Source organism: Cucumis sativus, chromosome 1 (assembly GCF_000004075.3).
Source record: "Cucumis sativus cultivar 9930 chromosome 1, Cucumber_9930_V3, whole genome shotgun sequence".
In the NCBI taxonomy this organism is placed as follows: domain Eukaryota; kingdom Viridiplantae; phylum Streptophyta; class Magnoliopsida; order Cucurbitales; family Cucurbitaceae; genus Cucumis; species Cucumis sativus.
In genome coordinates this window covers 20,910,882-20,929,741 of record NC_026655.2, presented here as the reverse complement: position 1 = coordinate 20,929,741, position 18,860 = coordinate 20,910,882, and the positions used below count along the sequence as shown (strand labels likewise).

At 30.9% G+C, this 18,860-nt stretch overlaps 2 protein-coding genes across 4 annotated transcripts; one reads left to right on the top strand and one right to left on the bottom strand.

The window, feature by feature from the left end:
• Window positions 1-409: 409 nt before the first annotated feature.
• Window positions 410-6,371, top strand: LOC101206729 (calcium-transporting ATPase 4, endoplasmic reticulum-type). Of its 2 annotated transcripts, XM_004152850.3 has the most exons (9): window positions 410-567; window positions 949-2,381; window positions 2,783-2,855; window positions 2,946-3,067; window positions 3,578-3,862; window positions 4,001-4,384; window positions 4,723-4,832; window positions 5,087-5,315; window positions 5,423-6,007. In XM_004152850.3, the coding sequence occupies exons 2-9, from the start codon at window positions 972-974 to the stop codon at window positions 6,005-6,007; spliced, it is 3,198 nt and encodes a 1,065-aa protein (XP_004152898.1). In that variant the 5' UTR covers window positions 410-567; window positions 949-971. The 2 variants fall into 2 exon arrangements, with proteins under 2 accessions (XP_004152898.1, XP_031738733.1); XM_031882873.1 differs by lacking the exon at window positions 410-567 and having other exon boundaries at window positions 972-2,381; window positions 5,423-6,371.
• Window positions 6,372-14,025: 7,654 nt separating this feature from the next.
• Window positions 14,026-16,476, bottom strand: LOC105435928 (two-component response regulator-like APRR9). 2 transcript variants are annotated; one of them, XM_011659689.2, is made up of 3 exons: window positions 15,972-16,462; window positions 15,528-15,677; window positions 14,026-14,402 (listed from the first exon to the last, which is right to left on the bottom strand). In XM_011659689.2, the coding sequence occupies exons 1-3, from the start codon at window positions 16,362-16,364 to the stop codon at window positions 14,205-14,207; spliced, it is 741 nt and encodes a 246-aa protein (XP_011657991.1). In that variant the 5' UTR covers window positions 16,365-16,462; the 3' UTR covers window positions 14,026-14,204. The 2 variants fall into 2 exon arrangements, with proteins under 2 accessions (XP_011657991.1, XP_031738516.1); XM_031882656.1 differs by lacking the exon at window positions 15,528-15,677 and having other exon boundaries at window positions 15,972-16,476.
• Window positions 16,477-18,860: the final 2,384 nt, after the last annotated feature.

Below are 18,860 nucleotides of genomic sequence, written 5' to 3'. Positions count from 1 at the left end.
ATAGCTTTGGATGATTAAAGTAGATATAAAATTATTATTATTGTTGTTGTTGTTGTGTATATTGAAATAAATTCCAAAAGGGCATCATTGTTCAACGCAAATTCAAAAATGAAACCCCAAAGTGGACGATGACGTAAAGCATCGTAAGGAATCAAGCCCTTATTTGAAATTCAACAAAAGTAGAAGGGTATATAAGCAAATGTACCTTTTCCAAATCCCCAAGTTTGGTATTCCAAAGAGAAATTAGTACGAAGCTTCGTGCCTTTTCTTTTTTTTTTAATAACGATTAAAACCATATTCCATGTGGATCCCACATTTCTCTTACCCTACACCTTCACCACAAATCACCCACTCTACCACCACGTTCCAACACGTGTCCCAATGTAATATAATTACCCTTCGTGCTCCTGTAGTATCGGATGTAGGAGATCATGCGGTTGAATCGTTCCTTATTTAACCTATAATCCACTTGGGTTTCCTTCTCTCTCTACTTCTCTCTAGTTAGTCGATTCATAGTTTAGAGAGAGAAACGGAAGCTTTTCTTGCTTCAAAGATCCAGGAATTCTGGTAACTATGTTCTGTGGTTTTTTAGATTGTAATCATTTCTCTTTACTCTTGATTTCTTGTTTTGATCTTCTTTTCTCCTGGAGGATGTTCGGGGAGGTGGGGGTGTTGTTCTTTCTTTGATCTGTCGATTAACGCCTTCAATTTCGTTTTAATTTGAATCATTTGTTTATATTTTCAGTTGGGTTTTAGTACGATAGATGAAATGGGTGTTTTTTGTTTTCTGTGATTTCCTTTCTTAGTGTTCATGTTCGGGTATTCTGAATTCTTAGTGGATTAAACTGAGATTTGGGTGTTTGATTTTGTAATTTTGATTTTTTTTTTTTTTTTGTTCATGGGATTTTCTTGCGTTGGATTTCGTCTGAATTAACTGCTGATTTGCAGGCGATATTGATTTTCTAATCTAAATGGGTAGAGGCGGTGAAAACTACGGGAAAAAAGAGGTTTTTGCTACTACCTCATCGAAGAAAGAAACGTATCCAGCCTGGGCGAGAGATGTTCAAGAATGCTTAGAGATATACCAAGTGAACCCTGATCTTGGATTATCAACTGAAGAGGTTGAAAACAAGAGAAAGATCTATGGTTACAATGAGTTGGAGAAACATGAAGGTACTTCAATCTTTAAACTGATTTTGGAACAATTTAATGACACACTAGTTAGGATTCTATTAGCGGCAGCAGTTGTATCTTTTGTTCTTGCGTGGTATGATGGAGAGGAAGGAGGTGAGATGGAGATCACAGCATTTGTGGAGCCTCTAGTTATTTTCTTGATATTGATTGTTAATGCCATTGTTGGCATTTGGCAAGAGAATAATGCTGAGAAAGCATTGGAAGCTCTTAAAGAAATTCAGTCTGAACAGGCTTCAGTATTACGAAATGGTAAACGAACTTCAATTCTTGCAAAAGAACTTGTTCCCGGTGATATAGTAGAACTCAGAGTTGGGGATAAGGTGCCTGCTGACGTGAGAGTATTGCGTTTAATCAGCTCTACTTTTCGAGTTGAGCAAGGTTCCTTGACAGGTGAGAGTGAAGCAGTGAGCAAGACTTCTAAGGCTGTGCCAGAAGATTCAGATATACAAGGGAAAAAATGTATGGCTTTTGCAGGGACAACAGTTGTAAATGGGAATTGTATTTGCATTGTTACCCAAACAGGAATGAGCACTGAACTCGGACAGGTGCATTGTCAGATACAAGAAGCAGCCCAGAGCGAAGATGATACACCATTGAAGAAGAAGTTGAATGAGTTTGGAGAGCTTCTAACAGCAATAATTGGAGTGATCTGTGCTCTAGTTTGGCTTATTAATGTCAAATACTTCCTCACTTGGGAATACGTCGATGGTTGGCCTGCAAATTTTAAGTTCTCATTTGAGAAATGTACATATTACTTTGAGATTGCTGTGGCATTGGCTGTGGCAGCAATTCCAGAAGGTTTACCTGCAGTCATAACAACATGCTTGGCACTTGGCACTAGGAAGATGGCCCAAAAAAATGCCCTTGTTCGTAAGCTGCCCAGTGTTGAAACACTTGGCTGTACAACTGTGATATGTTCTGATAAGACAGGTACTCTAACGACTAATCAGATGGCTGTGGCGAAAATTGTGGCTCTTGGTTCTCGTGTTGGTACTCTACGAGCCTTTGATGTGGAGGGGACTACATATGATCCTTTGGATGGAAAAATAATTGGTTGGCTTGGAGGTCAACTGGATGCTAATCTACAAATGCTGGGAAAGATTGCTGCCGTTTGTAATGATGCAGGTGTTGAAAAATCTGGCCATCATTTTGTTGCAAATGGAATGCCTACTGAAGCAGCTTTGAAGGTGACCAACTATTCTCATGACTTTTTGATGCATTGATTTTATGTCACTTAGTTAATTGTCTCATCTCTCAACCCCGATAGCAGTTTTGTATGTTGAAGACTAGCCCCTAGATGATTTTTAGGATATCTAAGAGTGACTTGGCATGACCTTGAAAGCTAAACCGTTTTAATGCTTAGAACAGAAAATTACGAGGCTGATTGGACAATTAATAACGAGGATATTTTAGAGTGTAATGTTTGATAAGCTTCTTTCTGTTGTTTTATGGATCTGCCTGTTGATAGAGTATGACGAAACATTACTAAGATGTGTTGGAAATGAAGAAAAGGGCCAGATGCCAACAAATAATTGTGTTGTACATTTTATGTAGTTTTCTTACTGATTCCTTGTATCTGCATGCTAAGGTTCTTGTGGAAAAGATGGGGCTTCCTGAAGGATATGACTCAAGTTCAGTTGAAACTAATGGGGATGTCCTGCGTAAGTTCCTGACTGCTATTATTGTCTTATTTTATTTCTTATGCAACTTGATGTTGACATGTCTTTGACACGGTAATATGATTAAATAAGGATGCTGCCAAGCTTGGAACAAGAATGAGCAACGCATTGCTACTTTGGAGTTTGACCGGGACCGGAAATCCATGGGAGTTATCACAAATTCTAAATCGGGGAAGAAATCATTACTCGTGAAGGTATATCATGATAATCTGATTATTTAAGCCTTATTTGGTTTGGTCATAAATTTTACTATAATTCCTACTTTCAGATATTGTATTATTTTGCTGATTTTTAAAATTTTAATTTTCCTCTTTTATATGAATGTGCTGTGCTATTTCCCTCTTCATCTCACCTCTTCTTTGGGTCATGCGATGAAATTCTTCTCGCATACTAGCTCATGAAAGAGAAGATTGAAATGGTTACAAAACATTTTAGTTTGTAGCGCTTGATATCAATCAAGCTTGTGACTTTTGTACCTCACCCCACATAGTAGCTCATGAAAGAGGATTGAAATGGTTACAAAACTTTTTAGCTCAATCAACCTTGTGACTTTTGTACCCTCATCTTTTAAGCCTTCGTTATTGTAAAGTAATTCTGTACAATTGTAATCACTTGTTTCTTTCTCATTATTTTCTTCACTGCTTCTTTGAATGTGTTATGGTAATTATCATTTTTTAAGATGGTTATTCACTGAAATGTGGCAGGGTGCTGTTGAAAATCTTCTGGATCGGAGTTCATTTATTCAGCTGCTTGATGGAACTATAGTGAATTTGGACTCAGACTCGAAGAGATGTATATTAGATTGTTTGCGTGAGATGTCTTCTAGTGCACTAAGGTGTTTAGGCTTTGCATACAAGGAATATCTTCCAGAATTTTCTGATTATACTATTGGTGACGAAGATCATCCAGCACATCAGCTTCTTCTTGACCCATCCAAATACTCTACAATTGAAAGCAATCTTATTTTTGCTGGCTTTGTTGGGTTAAGGGTGAGTTGCTCAGCGTGAATGTCTTGTTTATTTATTCTTGATATTTTGTAATTGTGAGCAAGTGATTTTTTTAATACTTATTACTATTTTTAATACTTTTTCAATTGCTTGAGCTTGCACCACAATTTGTTCTTATAGGATCCTCCTCGAAAAGAGGTTCATCAAGCAATTCAAGACTGTAAAGCTGCTGGTATTCGCGTCATGGTTATCACAGGAGACAACCAGAACACAGCTGAAGCTATATGTCGAGAAATAGGTGTATTTGGACAACATGAAGCTATAAATTCCAGAAGTTTAACTGGGAAAGAATTCATGACAATGAGCCGGGAGGATCAGAAATTTCATCTAAGACAAGATGGAGGACTTCTTTTCTCTAGGGCTGAACCAAAACATAAACAAGAGATAGTAAGATTGCTCAAGGAAGATGGTGAAGTTGTTGCAATGACAGGAGATGGAGTCAATGATGCACCTGCCTTGAAGTTGGCTGATATTGGGATTGCGATGGGCATTGCTGGGACAGAGGTACAAACTTTGATGTGCTCTTTTCTGTGAAACACGATTTCAAATAAGTCACTGTGTAATACTAATTATATACCCTGCACTTTTTTTTCCCTTCACACCCTGTTTGGAGCGAATGTACTTATCCTGTTTAGAACAAACTGAAATGCTTGTGGTAGCCATTATATTCAGACCAAAATGTTAAATGTTGAGATTTTCACCCATGTAAACTTGAGAAAAGAAGGTTAAAAAGAAGAGGCATGTGTAAATTAATCTTGGTTGTTTTTGCATTTTGTACATCTAAATCGCTTGGTGTCTGATATGGTTTTAACATCTGGCCACATATGATTTTATTTTTCCAGGTTGCAAAGGAAGCCTCTGATATGGTTCTTGCCGATGACAATTTCAGTACCATAGTCGCAGCAGTTGGTGAAGGAAGATCAATTTACGACAACATGAAGGCCTTTATCAGGTTTTTCTTCCACTTGAACAAGCTCTTATCCATTTTCGTTGATAATGTATTAGTATGCCATTTTACATATTTTGTTGGTCTTTCATTGCCATCAAACATGAATATCTCAAGCAGGCATGCGTGATTTCAGTTATAAGTTTAAACAGTTTCAACTTTCGCATTTTGCCTGAAGACTTGTTTTGAAAAAAAAATCAAGCGTCTTCACAGGATTTAGGATTTGACCATTGCTTTCAAATGCCAAACAATGATTGTAGGTACATGATTTCCTCGAATATCGGTGAGGTTGCATCGATATTTTTGACAGCAGCACTGGGTATTCCCGAAGGGATGATCCCTGTTCAGCTTCTCTGGGTTAATCTTGTTACAGATGGACCCCCAGCAACTGCATTGGGATTTAATCCACCTGATAACGATATAATGAAGAAACCGCCAAGGAAAAGTGATGACTCATTGATCACAACATGGATTTTGTTCCGCTATTTGGTATTTGCTCCATCGCTTCCTTTAACAAACTATATAATAAAATACCTTTTCGTGTGAAATGATATCATTTTGTACTTTTCCCATAATTTCCTTACGTTGGTGCACAGGTGATTGGACTCTACGTAGGGTTAGCAACTGTAGGCGTTTTTATTATTTGGTTTACACATGGTTCATTCTTGGGCATCGACCTGTCTGGAGATGGTCACAGCCTTGTCTCTTACTCTCAGCTTGCCAACTGGGGTCAGTGCCCGTCTTGGGAAGGATTCTCCGTGTCACCCTTCACAGCCGGGGATGAAGTCTTCAGCTTCGATTCAGATCCGTGCGAGTATTTCCGCTCAGGCAAGATCAAGGCATCAACCCTCTCACTTTCTGTTCTGGTTGCTATTGAGATGTTCAATTCCCTCAACGCCCTCTCTGAGGACGGTAGCTTGTTGACAATGCCCCCTTGGGTTAACCCCTGGCTCCTCCTCGCCATGTCAGTTTCATTCGGCTTGCACTTTTTGATTCTGTATGTGCCATTCCTCGCCAAGATCTTCGGCATTGTCCCGCTTTCCTTGAATGAATGGCTCTTGGTTCTAGCTGTGGCATTGCCCGTAATCATAATCGATGAGATTCTGAAATTCATTGGAAGACGCACTAGTGGGTTGAGGACTTCTCGCCCGAGCAGATTATCTAAGCAGAAATCTGAGTAAACATCTCGGGAAGTAGAAAGGTATCATGGTCAACGGCATTTACAAATTCATCAATATTAACGAGAAAGGAGAGGAAAGGTAGAGTTGATGTTTCTGAAAAAGTTGAAATGAGGAAGAGTATATTGGCGGTAGAGAAAATGGGTGGGTCTTGTTTTACGAACTCCCATTTCTTTAACTTCATTTTACCATCAACAATATTTTTGAAGCTGTTGTGGCAGAGCATATTATTACTACTGTGAAACAGTAAAACTTAGATTTATTTTCATTCCTAAAAACATCTTTTAGTTAACTCCCCAATTAGTGAAAAATTGATGGATATGGTTTCATTGTTGCTTAATTTAAAGTGAATTTCATTCTTTTATTACTGCCATTTGCATTTATATACACAAACCTTACCATTTCCTTGCTTATTTTAGTACTCGCTTTTAGGTTGAATTATTTGGTTCACTCTCAAGTTTCAATTGGTGAATATTTCAATTTGGTTCTTTGCATTGTTCATTCAAGTTCTAAGTGTCTAGGGTAAAGGCTCTGTAAACAGAAAGTTGTTTACATGTATTCAATTGGATTCAAAATTTCAGGGTGTTAATTCAAATTATGGATCCACAAAATCACTTTCTCCAATCAATGGACCAAATTAGAGTAATCACTACCAAATTTCTATGTAATTATTAGAATAGCACAATAACAATATGAATTATCATGTCCAGCTAATTTACTGTCTTTCATCCCTTCTATTATAATGGGCTTGGGCCTTCAGCATCAGTGGGCCATCCTTTCAACCCTTCTATTCTAGTGGGTTTGGGGTTGGGCCTTCAAAGATCAGTGGGCCATCTTAACACAGTGGTCCAAGTAGAAGCCATGATACTTTCCATTAGAATATTGTGAAAATTTTCATAACTAATAACCTATATGCATAGCAGAGATGAAAGAAGGGTTATCTGACAACACTATAACTTGTTATAAATACTGAGTGTTACAACAATTGCAAGAATAAACGGTAAAGCACAATAAACATGGTAGGTATGATATATCAGATACAATAGGATAGGATACATCAATTCCTAAAAAATTGGAAGAACGATAGAAACATACAGATACGAGATACGAGGACAATAGCATATAATGATACATCAAACTGATACATTGAATATATATTTTCCTTTAAAATCTAGGTTATAAGCAATTTTAACATTAAAAAAATACTGAATATAATACTCTAAATCCACACAAAAAATTACAAAATGGGAAGTTCTTGACATCAGGACAAAATACCATGCAAAAGCAACATCATAGATACTAAATAGATACTAAAGTACAATAGTCAATAGAATGTAATAGCAAAGAGACTCAAATTGATTAAAGCAAGAGGAAGATTAAAAAAAGAAGTATGAAGATAAACAAAAAAAAGTTTCAAGTGAAATATATTTTGTTGAACCTCGTAGGGCTCAAAGTTTCATTTGTAAGTATCTATGCTTTATAAAATAGAACACATGACTTAGTAACGCGCTTTAGTATATTATGACATACGTGTAGGAGCAATATGCCTGTGAAAGATAATTTCACCAATATAAGTCAAACAATATAAATATAGAGAAGGTAAAGGAAGAAAAATGTATAGGACGAGGAGAGCCTATATCCTCCTAACCCTTACTACAAGACGAGAAGCAAAGCTAGGCTCTCCTCTTTACGGTAGAAACTTTGAAAAATAAAAATACATGTATTATATTATTAAATGTACCTTGACTTAACGAAATATAAAGTTGAATAAAACAAATCAAATATAGGAAAGCATTTTAAATAACTAAAATACTCTTTTATCTATATATTTTGAAATGTGTTTAATTTAGTTTCTTCTCTATTAATTTTCAAACTTTAGTCTTTTTACTTTTATCATTAAATTTTATTTAAAAAACTCGATTCATAAATGAATACGTATATAAGCAAAAGTAGTTTTAAAAGAACCATGAGAAAATAAAAGTATGCTATAATTAAAAGTATATTTCAAAATATATGCGATTATTAAATGTAAAAATGTTTTATTCTCCATATTCACATTCATATTTCTAATTCTAACTTGACATATTGTAATGTTCTAAGCTTAGGATTTGGATCAACATTTTGGCACGATATAGTTTCAATGTTTTTAAACATCTTTGTGACCAATCTAACACAAACCTTTTCAACATGTTTTGACCTAATTAACTCACATACTACGTCTTAAGAAACTAATTTCACACGTGTTATAGAAAAATTTCCAAGAACTCACTCGGTGTAGAATTACAACTAACATTTTTTTAGTTACTTTAATCCTAAACCCTTTTAACTCTATACTTTATCCTATATTTAGGATTCCTCTTGTTCGAATAGGATCTTGATCTTTTCCTTCATATATATCTCTAACTCATACATTAAACGTATATTCAATCAAGTATTGATGGTATATATTAATACAAACATTCCCAGCCCCACGTGAAGAAATAAAGAGGAACATTTATTAATAATTTCTTAAACTATTCCTTAGAGAATCCTAAGTTAAATTAAAAATGTTAATTAGCCGAGCTAGATCCTGTCCTAAGCACAACATTAAAATTTAATAATAATTAATGATGATACAATGAGTAATTAAATAATAATAATAATAAAAACAAAACCAAACAAATGGGAGTGGACATTTCATTGGCCCATTATTATTATTATTATTATTATTATTATTAGTTTGTTATATTCAATTGTAGAAAAGAAGAAGCCATTAAAATCAGTGGGCGGGTCACCGTCGCCGCCGCCGCCGCCGCCCACATTCCCTAAAGTTCATCCCCGAGTAGCCTTTGTCTAAACCTTTTTTCTCTTTTAATTTCTCATTAAGTTTTTCAGTGCTATGATTTAGTAACATGAAATCAACTTTTTTTTTTTTCTTTTTATTAAATTGTTTTAAAATAATAATATGTGGGAGAAAAAGGGAAAATAATATATGTTGGAGGGTTGGTGGTGGGGGCATTGGTGTCTAGAGAATGGATGTCACATGTGGAGAAAATTTTAATTATTCATTCTTATATTATACTATCAATCTATATATATTGTTTGTTTGATTAACTTCTTTTCTTAGTTTTTATTATTTGTTTTATGGTAGGTTAAGAATGAGATCACACACACACATATAGACCCTTTTTCATTAAACTTTGAAAGATTTTTAGGTTAATTTAAATGGGTAATATTGACGCATGATTGTTAATCTTTTTACCAAGTTTTAAGTTTACTAGTGAGATGAAAAGTTAAATTATTAATATAGTTAATATATTAAGTTTAATGTAGTTGATTTACTTGATCGGTACCTTCAGTTGAATTTCTAGTTTAATTGGGCTCATATATAGGTTTTTGTTTTCAAAAAGTTACTTTTGTGAAGTTTTAAAAAACTCTATCACTTTTTCCTTCGAGTCCATACTAATTAGATTGTTGTATTTAAGTTTTGATTATTAGATTTTTGTATTTAAGTTTTGATTATTGAAAAGAAATTAAAAGATATTTAAAAATGAAAAGAAAAATAAAATAAAAGTGTCATGTAACAAAGTGTAATTAGATTATTGTTGAGTTGTATAAGATAGATGCATAATAATCCCATAAAAGGACACAAATCAAGTATAATACAAACTCGTTTTGAATTTGTAGAAAATTATAGAGAAAGCTTAAACATTAATATAATTAATAGTCAACAACCTCCTATTTCTTTCAAATCACTTTACAAGTCCAACAGGTCAAGTAAACATCTTAATGACTTGAAAAAACTTCGAACCTAAGTTTTACTGTTATAAATAAGTAATTTAATATAACTTTTGTTAGAAACAAAACTAGCTGAACTTAATAACTAAAAGTTTTAAAATAAAAAATTGGAATAGGTCTCAACATCATGATTTTGGGGCTAAGGTTGAGGGTAGCACAAATGGTGATATCGTGAAACGTCGCTATTTTACTTTATATCACTCTCCAAGTGGGTTCAATTCATTGTTGTTCCAAAAAGCATCAAATTTCAAGTTTTTATTATTTCTTTTCTTATTTTTACCTCTAAATTTTATTTTGTGTGTTTTTGTAAAGATGTTAAATTTCAAATTTTATAGTACATATTAAATGAGTTATTCAAACAAGTGAACTTTTTATATATAACTTTCTTCATTTATTCTACTAATTAAAAAAGAAATTCCAATAAAGCTAATTATATTTTATTGTGTTTACACGTTGGTTAAATTAAAAAAAAAAAAAATTTTAACTTTAAATGAATTTTGTTATAATTACATTAAATTAGGATTGTAGGTATAGAGAAGGAAAGAAATTAAAAGAGATATTTCCATCAATTATTGATATAATTTAGGTTGGAAGAAGAGAGGAAAAAGAAATGAAAGATATATATATATATATATTTTTGGGTACTTTACTTACCCACTAGTTTACATGTCTTCATCAAATTTTAGGTTGAATATATATACACAATGGACTTTGTAATGATTCAAGGTGTCCCAAGGAAATAAACGTTACTATATAAAAGTGTGTTTTCCTTTTTTGTGATTCAATCGTAGAAACTTTAGAATTAAATGCGTTTAGTTTGAAGCAATCTTGTGTTAGATGGTTTCTTGAAATTTTTTCTAAAGTGCATGTAGCTGAGAACAAATCATGCATGTACCGTTGGTGTATAGAGACAACTTTCATTCTTAAAAGCATTCAAGACAAGTAATGGTGACATAGTTGGATCGTTGAGGATGCTAGGGAATGTGAGAGCCATTTGAATGCCAAATCTTGAAACTGAAGCGTTGCAATTTTGATCTTATAATCTTATTTTGAATGAGTTCTAAAAGTTGATATATAATCTTGAATATTAAAGTTTTTTAATTTTTTATTGCTTTCTCAATTTGAAGACGCACAAATAGAATTAATTAGGTCAAAGTTTAAAAGAGAGTTGTTGTTCTCGACCATAAAGCATAATAGTCTAACTGAGTCCATCTTTATAAAAGTAGATGGCTATCGATTGAGGAAGGAAAAACTATTAAAAGTGAATCTAACAAACCTAGATACAAACTTGTTTCTTTTTTTAGTAAAATAATTGTAAATTAAGTAGAAGATAGGAAATGTATTGTTCTTGTTTAAAATGATATCTTTGTTTAAAATGATAACTTAACAAAAACTTGTTTTATTATTGTTGTTTATTTTGAATAGACAAGTAAAATAGAAGATTCATGAAAGATACACATGAGTTGAATGAAGAAGAAGAGTTGTGTATAGAAATATTATAGTGTGTTATGAGTTAGGGAAGTGAAAATGAAAGAGCACTTGATTTTTGTCTTCTCAAATAGTACACAAAATTAGGCAAAACAGTTCTTCATATTTCAAAGTGTATATATATATATATTGTGAAAAGTAATTGTGTGATTGTGACTGTGATTGTCATCTCTATCACCACTTTCCCTTTCCTGTTTCTTTCTCAACTATATAATGACTTTGCCTTCATCCTTTTTACATTATTCTTTTCCTTCTATAATATCTATAATCATATGGGCTTTAAATTTTAGTTTTAGTCTTCAAAATTGTGATCATTGTTTTTCATGGCAGATGCGCAAATTAATTAAACTCATACAAATTCTAACTCGATTAGCTTTATAAAATAGTGAGGGATCCAATCCAATATCTAATAAGAAATAAATTTAATGACTTGGTTCTTTAATTATTTGATTGGCTCAACGTTGATTTGGACTCTATATACGTCCTCTCTCTTTTTTTCACTCTCAATTTTATTCCGAATTCTCATATTAAAATTTGGTTTTTTAGGATTGAAATTTGGATTTTTTATTTCTTTTCTTTTGGATAATAACTAAGTCTTTTCTTCCTTGATAACAAATTACATGCATGCATCATAATTAAACTACTACATTTAAAAGTAATAATAGGTAGATGTTTTATTTATGGATATTTTTAAAAACTACAATATAAATTAAAATATTTACAAGTTATAATAAAATTTTGGATTCTATTAAATAATCACTCACTTATATGAAATTTTATATGAAATTTTAAAATGTTGTTAAATATTTTGTAAAATTTGTTGTTTTTAAAAATTTTCTTTTCATGTATATTTATATTCTCGAACTAATTCAATATGTTTAATTTTATATTAAAAAATCAAACTAAACGAATTGATAGATTTTAATTGGATTAGTTTTTTTGAATTTTTGTTGCACTCGTTGGTGTGATAACTTGTTGGTCTCCTAATTTCATTATATCTATTTAATTTTAGTTAATGTATTTTTAAATATATCCAATTTGATATTATATATTTACAATAAACTTAAATTATTTTCCCTCCTCCCCAAATCTTTGTAGGTTTTTTAAACACCTTTTATTATGTATGCCAACACTTTTACTATCATTCTCTTAAAACATATTCACCTATGGTATCCAAAAATTATGATTGTTATTATTTATCAACTTTCAACAGACTAAATTTAGAAGTTACTGAAAGTACTAAAAATTTCAAAATATTAAAACCAAGATGGTATTTCGACCTATAATTTACTTATTTTGAAAATCATACTCTTACGTTTTAAAAAATAGTATAAAATATCCTAATACGTTTGCCAAATTTACAATAATACTACCCATTTTACCCTTCATCTTACCTAAATGTTTCCAAACTCTCTTCCTACTTTCAAGTATACTTTTTTAAAAAATGTTAGGTGACAACAATATGGTGTATTAACGTAAGAGGATGTGATATCCTAATTTTTATTATTGGTCACAACTGCCATTTGGTAAGCAAAACTTTGATGAAGATCAATGATAATATTTGAAAGAGTTAAATATATATATATATAGTTTTAAAATTATAGAGAAGTCGATTGGTGTCGATTTGAGAAAATTTTTTAAAAAATTTAAAAGGGTTAAACTAATCGACTGTCTTTTACTATTCGACAGACGAGGTCAGTTTAAACATTTATTATCTTACCATATAGTTGGTTTGGTGACTGTTTGATCGAAAATCGATCCAATCTAGAATTATCACTCCAACGCAAAGTTCAAAATTTAATCAAAACTAAAATGAATATCGAATGTATATAAATTGAGGGAAAGTACAGATAAAATTAATTGAGACTTTAATATACTATAAAAACCTATATTTTATATACAATAAATATTTAAAAGGGGGTTTATTAGATGTAATGTTTAATTGGTACAAAATTTTGTAATCATTATTAAGAATTATTTCATCTTATAACATATTAAATTCGTCAAGGTAAAATTAAGAGAGATTGAATCCTCAATCCCCTTCTTGGTTTATATATATTTAAAGAAACTAGAGTATAAAGTAAAGTAAAATAAAGCACCAAAATTAAAATTTCAACCACTAAAATTATTATTCATAAACCAATTCTAAAAGTTTAGAGTGAAAAGTATCTTTTAAAATATTATTTTATTCTTTTTTTTCTTTTCTGAAAACATATATATTCTAATATTTTCTATATTTATATTTTAGTAGACAATAAGTTTGTCTTATAGTAGTGCCTATTTGATAACATTTATATATTTTAATGTTCATGTATTAGTTCTTTTTATTAAATAAAGAGAGAAAAAAACCACACTTCCTTTCATAATGTCTTTTGTTTGTTTTCTATAATTTTTTTTTCTTAAAAGAAATTAAAGCAAAAGAGAAATAGTTCAAATTGAGCAAAAAGATTGCAAAACATTTTGAAAAAATTACTTTTAAAACATAAAATTAGAAAACCAAAATGAAAAATATCCAAATAATACACTCTACTTTACAAGGGAAGAACATGATGATTAAAAACTAGGTTTTAATTTAAATCCCATTTCAGTATGTGTTATTATATAGTTTTTATATTCTTCAAACCTCTATTTCAGTCCTTTATTTTGTTCTTTATATTAGCAATTCACTCAATTTGAATTGATTCTTCCTAAATGAACTAAAACAAAGGTTGTAAAAGTTACTTAACCTAAAATTTAAATATAAATAGACAATGAAATTGGCAGAACTAAAGTAATAATTGATATCACGTATACAAAAATATGCACAATGCACATACTTCTTACAACAGTACATTCGAAGTGAACTTCAATTTAATTACAAAGTTTAACGATACAGAACAAAAAAGATTTAATTTTTACCATTTTAAAAGTCGATTGTTCAATTTTTTTTATCAATTTAGCGATGGTACGAATCTAGAAAGGTGATCCATGAGCCATCATCTTGGACGGTGTCTTCCTCCACCATGGGATTTTCATAACAACTCCATGCCTCTAATGGAGAGCTGGTGGAGTTACCATTTTCAATTTCTTCATTTCTTGCAAATCTTCCTCTTATTCGTCTTCTACTATCGGCCAATGTTTTTCTACATTCATACTATTAAATTATATAACAAATGATTAGATATATAACCTTAACTATAGATAAAAATAATTAAGAAAACTTGTCAATTTCCATTAAAAAAAAAAAACTAAAGTTTGACTAAAGAGATTAATCATGAAAATGTAAATAAAATTACTGTTAAATTAATTATTATATGTCCTTTAAGTTTACAAACTTTTAAAATAGTTCAATAGGTTGAATGACCTATTTGATACAAATGTAAAATATTTAGAAGTTGTTAAAACAAAATCGAAAAATAGAGGCAACTAAAAAAAATCGAATTAAAAATGTGATTGGAGTAGAAAAATAACATATCACTATTGTTAGCTACATATGAATAGAAACCCTATCCACAATCATTTTTCAGTCCACTTTGTCTTTTAACTTCCAAAATGCCTCAATTATTTTAGAAATGTCTTGTCCTTATTTCTTCTTTTTCTAAACCATATTCATGTAGCAAAAAAAAGCACTAATTATTTGCCTACTTAGTTATATTTTAAACTCAAACTCAAAATTTGAGGGTCATAGTCTCATTATTCAATAGATTATTAATACACCTAATATGGTCTATTACGATATATCTTTGTAGATGACTATATGAAATAGAATTATTTTTAATTATGAAAATATACGTTACATTATACAAATAATTCTAAAAATAATTAGTAGTTAATCTCAATTATATCCCAGTTATAATTTATTTGTTTATAGTAGTAATAGTTTACGTAAAAGTAGAAAGGAAAAAGAAAGCAGGGAAAGAAGAAGAAATAGTTTTTTTTAATAAGAGAATAGGTTAAGTTTTAAGTTTAATTATTCAACTGTGCCAAATATGTTTTAAACTTTGGAATGTTTATAATAGATTTGTAGTAATTTTAATTTCCAGTCTAAGAGGTTAATAGATTTTTAAATTTGTTCTCTAAAAGAGTCTTTTATTTTTAAAATTCATGAATCTATTGAATCTATTAAACACAGTATTAAAAGAAGTTCATAAGTTTAATTATTTGATGAGTTTAAACTTCCTGAATGATTTATTAGACACAACTATTATGAAAGCTTAGGAACCACAAATTTAAACTCGTTGAATAATAATAAAGAAATAATTGAAAAATAAATAATTACCTTGATCTTCTTATTAAAATTCCTTTGATTTCTTTTGGTTTTATATCTTTCAATTCTCTCTCTCTTCTCTTCAGGACTATATCTACAAGCTTTGGTCATTCCTTCTATTATCAAACTGCTTTCACTTGAGCACCCTCTTTCTGTTCTTCCCTGAATTATTTCATATCAATTTTTTCAGTATAATCTTTTCTATTTACAAGAGAAATATATTTTTTACTTAATGGTAAAAGAAATAGATTTCAGAACATATATGAATTATACCATTATATTTTTTTCATATTGTAAAATTTATTTAACAAAATATGGGAGAAATAATTGGTGTGTTTGACTATGATTTTATAAAGATCATATGATTCTCAAAGACAATTGTTGTTAAGATGCAATGTCTTAAGTGCGAAAGAATAATGAAACACTAGAATTTTGCAGCCAAATTTTGGGGTTCACCTGCAAATCACCGGAGCTGTAAACCCTTCTCACGGCCGGCATATCCGTGTCGATTAACGAGGAAATCCTAGCACCCGGTCCATGCCTTACCCTATCCTTTTGGAGCGACTGGCTACTCATGCTCCGCTGTATTAGGGAAGGTTGCGATGACGTCGGAGACCCGTAGCTACTACAAGGTCCACTACTACCACTATAACTGATCACCTCTGAGGGTAAAAGCTCAGGTGACTCGAGCACCGGGTTCAGAGCGAGCTGGCTGTATGCTAGGAGAAAGGAAGAGGAATGAGAAGATGAGAAGTTAGGGAATGATGGAAAAAGTGGGGGGGACACGATGAGGTCGGGGGAGTGGAGGTGAAAGATGGAGGTGTCAACGGCGGGGGAGAAGCTATGCATGATGTGGTGGCGGAGGGAAGAAGGAGGAGGGAGAAGAGTTTGAATTTTTGTTGGGTTTGTGGAATGAAAGGAAGGGATGGGAGATGGAGGGGGTTATGTAGGATTGGGAGAGGGTTGACCATTTTTCTTTTTTTTTTTTTTTTTTTTCTTTTTTTCTTGAGAATCCAATAATAATAACAATCTTTTTATTTTTAATTTTTCTATCTTTATGAAGGAAGACTTGTGTCCTTTGCACAATCTTTTTGACTAAAAAAAAAGATCTTTTAGTATCTCTCTCTCTCTAAACGTTTCTATTGTGATTAAATTTGGTTTCTTTGGCTCTCAAAGATAATGATATCTATCCCTTTCAATATAAGTTGAAAAAGGGTGTTGCTTTTTCCAATTCTTTTGACATATCCCATTTTGTTCAAGGGGTCAACTAGGGCTCTCTAATTTCAGTTGTGTATATTTGTATTTACTTCTAACAAAATAAATGTGTCTATATGGGATTTTCAATTTGTAGTTATGGCATTCTTTTAAGGATATATTTATGGCATTTTCATATATTGTAGCTAGCTTTGAAGTATTTCAATTTTAGAATTAATATGTTTTAAGGAATATCTTAGGTTGAGTTAACCATTTAGACCAAGAGAGTGTTTGAATATAATTTTTGGAGTGTTTGTCCAACTATTCAAAATAATCGAATGTGTTTTTTGAATAGTTTTTATCAAATCCAATACAAATTGTGTTTAGATGTACATTCCTCTATCTTACTTTTTATTGTAGTCTATTATAAATAGTTTGTAAAATTTTGTTATATCTATAAATATTTTTAATTTAAAATAACTTTTCATCAATTAATTAATTATCTTATATTTAATTAAACATTGAAAGGCATATTTCTCCCCTAATCTACAGTGTTAAAATGAATTTTATTCATATTATTTATTGTTCTAATTTTATTCAATTATATCTCTGTAATTTTATTCAAATTTTACTTTTTATTAAATATATCTATATACATTACATTAATTATATTAATTGCATTTCAAACCATTAACTACATTCTCTTAGTAGATTCTTTAAAAAGTTTTTGTTTTACATTAAGAGCTAGCTAACCACAGAACCTAATAAACTTTCACTTATAAACTCTAATGATCTTAGATTAATTAATTAAACTTTTTAATTAAATTAATCAACATCGAAATTTATTAATGAAAGATGTGAATCACCATAAACCAATAGTTGCACGGTAGAATTACATGTTGTGTCCATGAATATAATCATTATAAATAAGTCGATCATTTCCAAGTTGGTTTATTATTACAACAGAGTCAATTATTGTTTTACACCTGTAATTACATTTTTATTCTTAAGTACCATTAATCATCTAATAAACAATTTGTTTGTGGTTCACTTAGTCTTTTTCAAAACGAGTGAAAGAATGAGTCGTTCTAAATATGTATTAAAGGAAACCACTCATTTACTCCCTTAATTTTTCTTCATGCATTTTTCTCCATTCCATATCTATTATCAAAGCAATTTTTTTTTTACACTAAGATTTGTCTTTGTTCGAAGGAAGTCTCTCACTGTATCGTTATTTATGCAGTAAGCTGCCTCCTAGTGTTATTGATGCTTTATGTTTACATTCATTAATGGTGTATTTCAAGTTCATTATCCAAATTATTATTTTTTGTAGGGTTACATGTTTATTTAGTTTTGCATTAATGGTTAAAAAACACCATTTTTTTATGTATCATATTTGTATCATGAGATTCCCAAAATAATGTTTGTGAATGTGTTTTTGTGAAGCATTTAAGCATTTTTGTTTTATTACTTCATTGAACCATTGCAATTATTTATGGATGATGCATAAGTTTATATACTAAAAAAATTGATAAAGTGATAGCACAAAAATTTATGAGTATAAATGGATTTTTTTTCTATATATAATCTTTTCATTTCCTACATACACATACACATACACATACACATGTATATGTATTTGTGTGTGTATGTATTTAGAATTAAAAAGATAAAGTTAATAGAAAGTGGTTTTTGAAGTGATATAGGTGATTTTGATGGGCCTACTTTGTGAGTTGGGGGGAAAGATGCTATTTGGAGGTCCCCTGCCATCTCTTTGCACCTCCATAGCCATTTGCATATGCATGATATCAAGTCTCATTTAAAATTCTTCTATTTTCAAATGGAAAATCATCATGATTTGATATTTCAAGTCTAAGCATCTAATCTTCTTAAAACCTTAGACTTTCTTTAATATCTTGTATTAATTAAATTCATATATTCCTCATTATCATATATAAACATGAACTCATTTTCACCATATAACTTTGGACCCAATAAATCACCAATCCCTTTCATGGTCAAAGTGCACAAATTTGAATTATAATGGATTGATGAGTGTGTTAGGTTGTAAAATTAATTAACTTTTTTGAATGACTTTTTAAAATAGTTAAGAAACATTTAGAATCTACAAATAAAATCTTTGTTTGTAGC